Genomic DNA, 11,545 nt, shown 5'->3' on the forward strand with positions numbered 1-11,545 from the left:
GTCTGTGTGTATGTGTGTGTCTGTGTGTGTCTGTGTGTGTGTATGTGTGCATGTATGTGTGTGTGTCTGTGTGTGTGTCTGTGTGTGTATGTCTGTGTGTGTCTGTGTGTGTATGTCTGTGTGTGTGTGTGTGTCTGTGTGTGTGTCTGTGTGTGTGTGTGTTGTTTGTGCACACACATTCACATGCACCTGTCACAGCATGGATGTGGGGAATCAAGGACCACTTGTAAGAGTTGGTTCCCTCCTTCTACCGTGTGGGGTGGACCTGGGTATCACACTCAGGCCTTCAGACTTGGCGTCAAGCACTTAAACCTGCTGTGCCATCTTGCTGGTCTGTAACTGTTTTCTTCTTAACCTAAGCTGACACACTATCCCATTTCTTGGGAAGTTTCTTCTGAAAGTCTGGACAAATGGGTCAGCAGTTGAGAGGACTTACCGCTCTCGCAGAGGACCAGGGTTTGGTTCTCAGCACTCAATGGCAGCTCACAACCACCTGCGACTCCACTTCCAGAGGATCTGACGTCCTCTTCTGGCTGTGGGAGGTTTTAAACTCATGTACTCATATAGGTGTACATACATGTAAATTAAAAAAAAAAATCAAAAGACTGTTTATTGGAAAACCAAGAAAGGTTTTTTTTTTTTTTTTTTGCTTGTTTTTCTTTTATGTAGCCCTGGCTAGCCTAGAACTCAGAGATTAAATCCATCCCCACCCCCACCCCCGAGTGTTGGGACTAACGGTGTGCAGCCACCATGCCTACCAGCAGTCTTCATTTTGCTCTTTGTTTTGGGTGGGGGAAAACCCAGAGCTTATCACATGTCAGGCAAATGCTCTACCACTAAGCTAAAGATTGCTTAAAGCAGACAACATGATGTTTCTTTATAAAAAGTCAAAAGGATCGACAAAAAGACTCCTAGAGTTAATAATGGCACCAATGTAAACATAAAGAAATAACATTAAATGAGCTTTGGCTCCATATTGTATGTTGTTGGATGAGTATAAATGTTGGAGGGGCGTGATGGTCAAAGGGGACTCACAGGAGATGGCCTGTGCACCTTTGAACTTGAGGATCACACACATGTGGTGCTGTATTGAACCTGCCTAAATCGGTTCTTAGGAAGTGTTAGTTAGGGTTCCTATTGATGTGAAGAGACATTATGACCATGGCGATTCTGATAAAGGAAGATATTGCACTGGATGGCTTACAGTCATCATTGTCATGGTGGGAAGCATGGTGGTGTGTAGGCAGGCATGGTGCTAGAGGAGCTGAGAGTTCTACATCTGAATCCACAAGCATCAGGAAGAGGAACACAGTCTGGCTTGAGTAATTGAAACTACAAAACCCACCCAGTGATACACTTTCTCCAACGTGGCCACATCTCCTAATAGTGCCATTTCCCTGGTGGCCAAGCATTTAAATCTATGAGCCTACGGGGGCCATTTCTAATCAAACCACCACATAGGATAAACGTACCTGACTTTCGCATGTTATAGAACTTAGTTTGCCATACTTTTCTTGGATTTGTGCCTTTCGTTTTTTTTTTTAAAGATTAACTTATTTATTTTAATGTGTATGGGCATTTTGCCTCATGTATGTCTGTGCACTGTGTGTGTGCAGTGCCCACAGAGACTAGAGCATGGCCATCAGGTTCCCTGGGGCTGGAGTTACAGACATTTAGGAGTCACAATGTGGGTGCCAAGAGCTGAGTGTGTGTGTGTGTGTGTGTGTGTGTGTGTGTGTGTGCGCGCGCGTGCGCGCACAAGGGCAACAGTGCTCTCACCTGCAGAACCATCTCTCCGGCCCCCATGTTATCTTTTTCTGTGCCCTTTTGGGGCGTTTAACCCTGGAGGCTACCTCATAATTTTCTAGGACTATGCAATTGATTTTCCCTTTTCCTTTCTAATAATAAATTCAAAGTCAGGCCCTTCTTACCTGTGTCAAAATTAAAAAACATGATTGATGTAGTCACTGATTGGGTTCTGTGTCTCCTTCCCATACAACCTTAAGACTGGGATGCTGGAAGGCACTGCCAGATTCTGCTACAACCGAGGCTCTGGCAGACAAGGGATTCCGCCACAGAGAGACCTGCCATGTTCCCTGCTGCTAGGTTGTCTGCTCTCTCCATTTGCCTCCAAATGCAGGCTTCTTGGCATCTCCTAGTCTCATGGCCCTTGCTACCCACATTGAGCCAGGATCCATGATAATCTGCCATTGCACACTTTCTGCCAAGTCGACCTTTGTATCCTAGGTCCTACCTAGGGCAGGCCTAAGGTAAGAGTAGAGCCAGTGCTGCCCAGGTCCTTCCTCCTGGAAACTGAGGCAAGGAAGATTTGAAGTGAGGTGGGGAGTGTGCGTGCTACCAGGGTCAATAATAAATAGCCCCAAGTGTCCTTGGTGGATTTCATCTTCTTGTAAGAATTCAAGGAAGAAGCCGTGACAGCCTTGAATTGAAACCAACAGAGCAGTTCTTCCAGATGGTAGCATGTGTTTCCTTTCCTATATATGTTAAAAACAATTTAAAATATCCATGGGAATGAGCAAGTGGATTTCACTTCACAGGCTCAGATTTAAAAGTGGTGAAGCAAGATATATAGATTCTGGGATCAGTGGGCTTGGTGACAAAACATACATGCTAATCGAGAAAAGGCAAAGGTTTACATTTTGTTTCCCCGAAGCTTTGTGATGTGTTATTTCAGGATATGTTTTTGTTTAGATTAGGTCCCTGCTCACTGGGCATCTCTTTTAGGGGGACGTATAGACAGACAGGTCGTTGGGTGCCCTGCTAACACCTCTGTTTTGTTTCCTGTCTCCCTCAGGCGGGGCAAGAAGAACAGCATTATCCTGAGGACACAGCTGTCTGTGAGGGTCCATGCTTGCATTGGTGAGTGGTGTCTGAAGCAGGCATGCTCTCTGCCTGTCCTCAGGGAGCATGCGTGATGGGAAATGACACAGTTAGAAACTGAAATGGTCTTTATAAGCGATGTGCTTGGGTTAACCCTCATGAGTTTCCAGGGGGAAGCCACTTCTGGCAATCAGTTTGAGTTTCTGGCTTTCTTTGCTCTCTTGATTGTGACTATTGCTCGAGATAAGACAGCTTGAGGTCACTGATGGAGATCTTTCTAGTCATGAGGTTCTTCCTGGATGTCACCAGTGAGGGGCTCTGCCTGTAGTCAGGAAGCAGAGGGTGATGTGCTGCTGCTCAGCTGGCTTTCTCCTCTTTACTGAGTCCTAGACCCCAGGCTGTGGGACTGTGTCACCCATATTCAGGGTAGGTACATGTCTCTGGAAACAGCTTCACACAGATATATACCCAGATTTACACTTCACAGGAGATCCCAAGGCAAGTCAACGTGAGAGTGAATGTTAGCTGTCATGGGCTAGGTAAGCAAAGGTACTTGTGGTTTCAAATGGCTTTTCTTTGGTCATTAGGGGGCCATTGGGCCAGTTCTGCAGTCATGTGTTTACTTGAAAAAAAAAAGGTTATATATGACAAATGAATTACCTCACGTGAATGGTAGATTCTTTCTAGTACTGAGCCACGGGGAAACAAGAATTTAAAATCATAAAAAGAAAGAGCACAAAGTTCACTCTATGCATGAATGTGAACTTAATTTTGTTTTAATTTCTTGCTTCCTGTGGCCTTCAGGCCTCCCTCTCATCAGGCATATGTCAGTCATGTTACTGATGCTGGTCTGTCCTAGGATCGAAGGACTCATGGATGCAATGGAAGGAAAGCTTTCTGGTCCTTATACATCCCTGATAGATGCGGGTGGGCAGCTGATTACTGAGGGGAATCCATGTTGTTTTACTTTGGTGTGAAATGCTGGCAAGTGCCAGCTTTCCCGTATTGCTCTAAAGCAGAAATGATTGTGTAGATGACCCCAAACCCACAGAGTCTTAAGGGTATTGTAGGGTGGGCTGTAATATCTTTGGAAACCTGCAAAGGTCTGTTGGACCTGTAGGTAACATTGATTTTTTAATCTGTTGCTGTAGTCACTGAGTGTGCCCATACATGGATACTATGTTACACCGAGTCATTTGTTCCACACGTATGAAGTGTGTCCACATAAAGAAAAATCCTGTGACAAATCGCTCTGTGTAAGGTCTCCCAGCTCTTCTCTCAAACCAAGAACAAGCTCAAGCACACAGCAGGTGCTAAATGCCAGTGCAGTCCAACCCTGGAATGTAGCTGACCCTCAGAGGAGGCTTGGGACATAAGTGTGAACTCACTTTTCCTGGGGACAGGAGGGCAATGGAAAGTTGACGTTTGTTACATTGATCTGGTTCCAAATCTGAAACAACTAAATCCATTTTAGAAAATGTTTGGACAAGGATATAGCTCAATTGGTATCTGTCTGGGATCGGTGTCCGCCATCACAAAACCGAGTAGGGCTATGCTGCACTTGGGAGGTGGAGGCAAAGGATTAAACATTCATTGTCCTTTTTAGATTCTTAGAAAGCCTAAGGCCAGCATGAGATAAGCAAGAGCTTGCTTATTAACAATTAAAATTTATATATATATGTGTGTGTGTGTGTGTGTGTGTGTGTGTGTGTGTGTGTGTGTCCTCAACCTTCCTTATGCCATTTTGCCCTGGTTACTGGAAGCATGTGATTTGATTAAATAGCACCTAAATATTTGATCAATTGATTGTGGATATAAAAAGTCATGGTTTTGAAAATTCACTGTTTTGGAAAAGAATCAAAATTAGTCATTACGAAAACGTTTAAGCCAAGTGTGCTCTGACAGCTACACAAGGTGAAGGATGTTGGAAACACTTAGGCGGATTCCAGTTCTCACAAATGGCCTCAGCTCTTGCTTGACTTCAAGGGAACAAAATTGGGAACTTATAAGACCATGCTGTCAGTATTTCATGCCAGAAGACCCATAGGAAGTTCTAATTGAGGACCATCTCTCAGATGTCTGCATCTCTGCATAGGTAAGAAATGGTATTCAGGCACCAGAGTGTAAGTGAGAACAGGGTGTCATGTGTACATCTATTTTCTGCTTTCCTCAGTCCATCAGTTGCTACAGGCCTCAGAGGGTTTGGATGGATAGACGAATGCCTGAGACAGTAGGTTTCCTTTGCACTGAAAACCATTCTGTTGGGCCCATTTCCTTCTTTTGGTGCGATATACAGTAGCTTCTGTCAGACACCGCTTGAGTGATATTGTTTGATTATGTATGGACAGTGGGATGTGTGCACTGTGCTCTTGAAGTGTCATCCCATCGTGACACTTCGTGACCTTCCCAAGGGGAAGGACTAAGTGGCCCTTCTTTGCAGTAATAACAAACAGCACCACACAAAACAACAAACGAAAGCTGGAGCAGCCTCCAGTGGAAATGACAAGGAAACCAAGATGAGGGGTGGACCTTTCCCAGTAGTGGAGTCCTGGGTTTGGTTTCGTTTCCCCCCCAACATCATTTCTACTCATGGCCACTTGAGGAACAGATTCATCCCGGAAGGTGTTGGGTGCAGCATGAAATGCAGCACCTGGGAAACCTTGCTCTGTACCCACAGTGCTACTGAAAAGCACGCACGGCCAACTTCTGTCCCATGGGTCTGTCACACTAGCAAATCTGTGCTTTTTTTACCTCACCCCTCTTCCTCTTCGCTCCTGCTTTTATGAAGTGTAGGAATGTTTACAGTCTGGGGTGAGTGCTGATGAATTGGAGGTGACATGTGTTTGGAATTGTCCCTCGCTGACCTGGGAAGCCTGTCCCCACAGGGATAAGGGTAGAATAGAGCCTCTAAGGTTAGCAACTCAGCAGCCCTCACAACAAACCCAAAGGCTGTGCACAGGGGCTCTGTTTTGATGGTCCCTCCTAACCCCTGAGCAGCTCTATTGTGTTTGGAAGGAGGCTGGGCTGAGAATTTGGTGCAGAGAAGGCTGAAGCTTTGGGGCCTTCATGTTCCTCCTCGCTATGACTTTCTTGTGTGTATTTTCAGTATGAGTGCCTGATGCAATGTATTACAGCAAACAGTGCACAACTTGCCCTCTTAACTCAGCTTCGATTCCTAAAGAGATAAAAATCATCGATGTCTCCATTTTAGGTGTGAACTTACAAATAAAAATCTAAAAAAGAGATTTCAGATCAATAGGAGAAGTTCCATTTTATAAGGTTAATAGGGGAAAAATCCTTTTAATCCTGCCAGGGATCTTATTTCAACCCAGAAAAGCATTCCAAGGAACTGACTCGAGAGTTGCATGAGCAACAGAACAAAGCTAAAGGGTCAGGATGGAGTCCAGGGTGTCAGGGAAGGAGATGTGGCTAGCCACAGTGGCACATGCCTTTAATCCCAGCACTTGGGAGGCAGATGCAAGTGGGTCTCTGAGTTTGAGGACAGCCTGGTCAACATAGTGAGGCCCATAGTCAGGGCTACATTGTCAGACCTTATCTCAAAAACAAACAAACAAACAAACAAACAACAAAAATAAGAAAAAATGTGGAACTTGTGAGACCCTGTGATGGTTGATTTTAATCACCAACCTAGCTGAACCTGGAAGATGCGACCAGAGTGTCTATGAGGTTGCTTCCAGAGAGCGTTAGCTAAAATAGATTATCCTAAATATGGGCACTCCTATCCCATGGACATGAAGGGGCCGAATAAAAGTGGAGAAAGAGGTCAGATAACTGCCAGCATTTCTGTCCCTGCTTCCTAGCCCAGTGGCCTGAAGCCAGGCCTTTCCTGCCTTGATGGACTGTATCCCCTCAAACCTTGAGCCAAAACAAACTTTGTTCTTTTAAGTGGCTTCTTATTTGGTCAGAGCACTGACATCAACAACTGATACAGATCCTTAAGTTGACATGGGTGAGCTTTCTATTGGCTGAACATTTTTGTTTGAAACTTTGTTTCCCACTCTTCTGATGTTGACCTTCTCTTTCCTTAAAAGAAGTCCGTCCCCGCCCAGAAGGCCTATGCTTACAAATGTGCAGCACTGAGTGAGTTTAAAGGGTAACGTTTAGCTGAAGATACAGAATACAGAACGGTTGTTCAGGCTTGTAAGCTGCAGAAGAACAGCTGGGCACAAGGTTGTCAGTCCCATTTCCCTACAGTCTTTGTGACAGTGAGCTTGGGGTATGGAGATGGGGATGTGGGGAGAGGCTGGCAAGCTGGCTGAAAGAACTAGTATCTGTATGAGGTCCGTCACACTGCTCAGAATGTCAAGTCAGAGGCATAAAGAAAATGTTTAAAGAGAGGAACATGAGAGAAGGATGCTTCATCCACAGATGGATGGTTGTTGGTTACCTGCCGTTGAGGCACCGATGTTATGACTTGTCCATGTACTGAGTGCAAATAATGTTCTTTAGGCTAAGCCTTGCTGCTGTTTGCATTATGTATTAGAACTGTAACAGCAGTGAGCTGATAGTACCTCTGTGTGTGTGTGTGTGAGTGTGTGAGTGTGTGTGAGTGTGTGAGTGTGTGTGAATGTGTGTGAGTGTGCGTGAGTATGTGTGTGTGTGAGTGTGTGTATGTGTGTGAGTGTGTGGAGTGTGTGTATGTGAGTGTGTGAGTGTGTGAGTGTGTGTATGTGAGTGTGTGAGTGTGTGTATGTGTATGTGAGTGTGTGTGAGTGTGTGTGGGAGAGTATGTGTGAGTGTGTGTGAGAGTGTGTGAGTGTGTGAGTGTGTGAGTGTGTATGTGTGTGTGAGTGTGCACATGTGCATGCATTTCCTTCCTTGTCCCATGCATAGGCCAGAGAACAACCTTATTTGTTCCTCAGGTGTTATCTACTATATTTTGTTTTGTTTTGAGAAGGATATGTTCTCACTGGCCTGGAACTCACCAACTAGACCAGGCTGGCTGGCAGTGAGCCCCAGGAACATGCCTGCTACAATTTGTGTGTGTGTGTGTGTGTGTTACCAGGCCTAACACTTTAGAAAAATGAGTTCTGGGGGTTGGAGAGATGGCCTAGTGGCCAAGAGCACTTGCTCTTACAGACAACCAGGGTTTGATTCTCAATACCAACGCAGCAGTTAACAAGTATCTGTAACTCCAGTTCCAGCGGATGTGTTACTCTCTTCTGGTCTCTGTGGATACAAGACACACATATCACACACATGTTACACACACATGCATGTAGACAAAACACTTGTACACATGAAATAGGTGAATGTTAAAACCTGAGTTCTGATGATTTAACACATGGCTCATGCTTGCAGGACTTACACTCCAGCCCCTGCATGCCGTCGTAGTCGTAGTGTAGTGAGAAAGGGTCCTGGGCCAGCCCCAGCTGCCATTGCTGAAGAGAGGTGCGAGGGTGCTTTACAGAGCGGCACCTGGGACTCAGGCAAGGCGTAGGTTTGTCCAGGATCCAAACACTCGATAACAGCTCTAGCGTCCAGGGCCATGGGTTTCTGGATTCAAAGGTTGGGACAGAGCTGTAATACATGGCTGTCAGTCTAGCCCCTCTTTCCCTCAGCCTTAGTCCAGTTTATCTTCCTTAAGCCCCTTGACCACCCTGTGCTTTTCACTAGGTTGTCATGGTTCCCCATCTCTCCCATCTTTCCCTCTGCAGTCCTCACTGATTTTTCAACTAGCCCTTCTGAGAAAGCGCGCTTTCCAGTTTCTTTTCCTGGCATTGCCTTTGGTGGGAGATAGGGGTCGGGGATGTGCTAGGCTTTGGAGCATTAGTTAAAACAAATGATCTGTACTCCTTAGCTGGGTGTGTGATTTGAAATTTCCCTTCAAATTAGGAGTTTTCTTCAGGAAACTGTAATCAATCAAACAAATAAAGCAAAAAGCCTCTCTTGGGTCTGACAGTCCTTGGTGATATTTCTGTGTTAAAGAGGATGTGGTAATGCTGTGAGTGCTAAGATATTAGGCCTGGCTTGGCTGCTGGCCCCTTGGCTGCTAGCAGAACCATGCAAGCATTGCTGGTCCCTGACATGAACACCATGTGATGGAGAAACCAAGTCAAGCTGGCGGTTCCCAGGCCAGTAAGAACCCCATGCCCTGAGCCATTTGGTCATTTTGGCCCTCTGACCACCCTTGCTTCCTTTGTCTCCAGGCCTTAGCTGTCAAGCTGACCACATGCTAACTCCCCACAGAGGTATTTTCACATAACCCCCCAAAGGGGGGGCACTTCTGAACTGAGTTCTTGGGTATCTATGCTCCATTCCTGGACTCCATGTGGGCACCCATCAGGTAAGGAGCAGAGGGCTGCACTTCCTGTTTCTGTCTGGTTACCAGACTCTCAAGCTTCCCCAGAAACTTGGATCCTTCGATCTTTGATATCCTAATAGGCATTTACTGTCCTGCTAGCCACAGTTTCAGCAGAGAGTGGGGCTGCTTTTGGAATCCAGACTCACCGTTGCAGAGAGAGAGATTCTGGGACTCTGTGACTTATTTTAAACCTCCTTTTATACCCCATCAAGCCCGTGACCCAGTTTTGCCTGTGGTTCTGTTTTCTATATTAAAAACAAGCTCTGTGGGTTAATCAGATAAGTACCTCACACCATCTGTTTTCCATCAATCTGTCACAGGTCCTAGGTGGCAGACCCTACAAAATGTCCATGTGTCTAGTGGCTCCCTGGGATGGGGGAGGAGATTCTTAGGGGACACTTTTCCTCTCTGAAGCGTTGCTACCTCTCTAAGGTGCCTTACTATCAGACTGGATTGCTACATGTGCCCAGTAATCCCTAAGTCCATCTTCTACCAAATGGAAACGTGAAAAGGCCCAGACAGACTCTGTAACACACACCTGCCATTGGGCTTCTGATCTTGAGATGCTGGGAACCAGGAGGAATGAGGAGATCTTGCAATGCCTCAGTCATGAGTTCACAGCAAGAATAAAAAGAGCAGCTCAAGAATCCACTTGGAGCTCTGCCCTCATCTCTGCAGAATACAGGGCAGAGTAATGAAGGGAGGTACAGTGAGAGACCGAGCCTGAGAACCTGGGTCAGCTGTGGGACTTAGGCTTCCCGGGAAGGGAAGTGAGATGTGAGGATACATGAATGAAGAACTCTTGGCAACTTTGTTTCAGGTTGTGCTCAACTCTCCCCTACGACTTTCTTTAACCGCCCCTACTACACTCCTAGGACTTAGTTTCTTTTTATCAGTAAAGATCTTAAGATTTTGGATATTAGAATCTGAGCTTTGCCTTAGAACTATTACTGGTTTGCTCACTCTGGACTGTCTCAGAGACTATGTCTAACCCTGGCCCTTTAAAAAGGGACACAGATTTGAGTAATTCGGTAGGGATACCTGAGGCTAGAATTCCAAGGGATCTGCTGGTAGTTAGACTGGCAGTGAGACTGCAGAATGCCGTCAGCGAAGTTCAGAAAGCAAACCCTGGTCAGACGATCACTGTGCTTTGAGGTGATTTCTGTTGCATTCCAAGTCTTCCCATCACACGTCTGGCTGCCGTGCAGTGCGGTGCAAGCCCTGGTGGCCAGCTCTCCATGCCCATGGCTGTTTCCACGAAGGGACAGCTTCATTTCTGTCATAGGACAGTCAGAGTTGGTGCTGGGAAATAGGGCATACTTTGTCTCTTGCCTAGGTATTTCCATACCCAGAGGACTCAGGAGTTCAGAAAGAGGGTGGATGTTACTCCACGCCTTGCTTTTCAAAGGCAGACTTCTCATGATTAACACATTTGTGTGTTATTCAGGTCATAGTGACAGACTTGGGAAAAGGAGTTGCTCTTGGAAGATCATGGGAGCATTTTGCCCCCCCTTTTTTTTGTTGTATTGGAAATACCTAACGGTAAGTATTTAAAGTTGTCCACCTCCCACACCAAAACCAGATAAAACGAGCTATGGCAGGGGACGATACAGGATTTTACTTAAAGGTGGAAAAAGAAAACCAGCATGGGAATGCATGTTATTCATCATTTCCAGTTCAAGTTGCAGAGTAACAGAGACAGGAGGGAGTTGAGACAGGAGGGCAGAGGGGGGAGTTGGGAAGGGCTTATCAATTGTCATATTATTAGCGTTTGTTTTTGTTTTTTTGTTTTTTTTTTTTTTTTGGTTCTTTTTTTCGGAGCTGGGGACCGAACCCAGGGCCTTGCGCTTCTTAGGCAAGCACTCTACCACTGAGCTAAATCCCCAACCCCATTGTCATATTATTATAATTGAAGAAAGGCCTATAGAGAAATTATCACTTGTGTTTATAAATGAAGAGGCAGGCAGGGCAATGTTCCCTTAAGGCTGGCCTGTGGGTTTCTCAGTTCTCCCTAGCTGTGTGGTAGAGATAGTGCCCTAGGAATGCTGGTCCAGGGCCCTGTGGGCAAACTGTGCAGGTGACGGGGGTGTGCTGGAATGGGTGTCTTTGGTGACTCTCCTCTCCTGTCCCTGTGGGTTCCTTGACAGTTTCCACGTCTGAATATGCTGCATGACCTGAGATGTCACATAGGGATGAGGGGGTGAAGGTACAGAGCACAAACTTCCCCTTGCGTGACAGGTATGTCCTGTGATGTCACTTGGGATGGTAATTGAAATGAACTTGGAGATGTTGTCTGAGGTTCTTGGCTAGAAGCAGAGTTAGCATCAGGGTGAATCCAGAAAGCACCTCTGCTGTGGAGGTCACAGCCAGGGCGTTTCT

At 46.0% G+C, this 11,545-nt stretch overlaps 1 protein-coding gene across 6 annotated transcripts in view; it reads left to right on the top strand.

The window, feature by feature from the left end:
• Positions 1 to 11,545, top strand: part of Fhod3 (formin homology 2 domain containing 3) — a 432,679-nt gene that overhangs the window by 57,189 nt on the left and 363,945 nt on the right. For all 6 annotated transcript variants that reach the window (XM_017600804.3, XM_017600806.3, NM_001415720.1 and 3 more), the window contains exon 3: positions 2,816 to 2,880. In XM_017600804.3, the coding sequence (XP_017456293.1) occupies positions 2,816 to 2,880 (65 nt within the window). The remainder of the gene's footprint in view (positions 1 to 2,815; positions 2,881 to 11,545) is intronic.

Source organism: Rattus norvegicus, chromosome 18 (genome assembly GCF_036323735.1).
Source record: "Rattus norvegicus strain BN/NHsdMcwi chromosome 18, GRCr8, whole genome shotgun sequence".
NCBI lineage: Eukaryota > Metazoa > Chordata > Mammalia > Rodentia > Muridae > Rattus > Rattus norvegicus.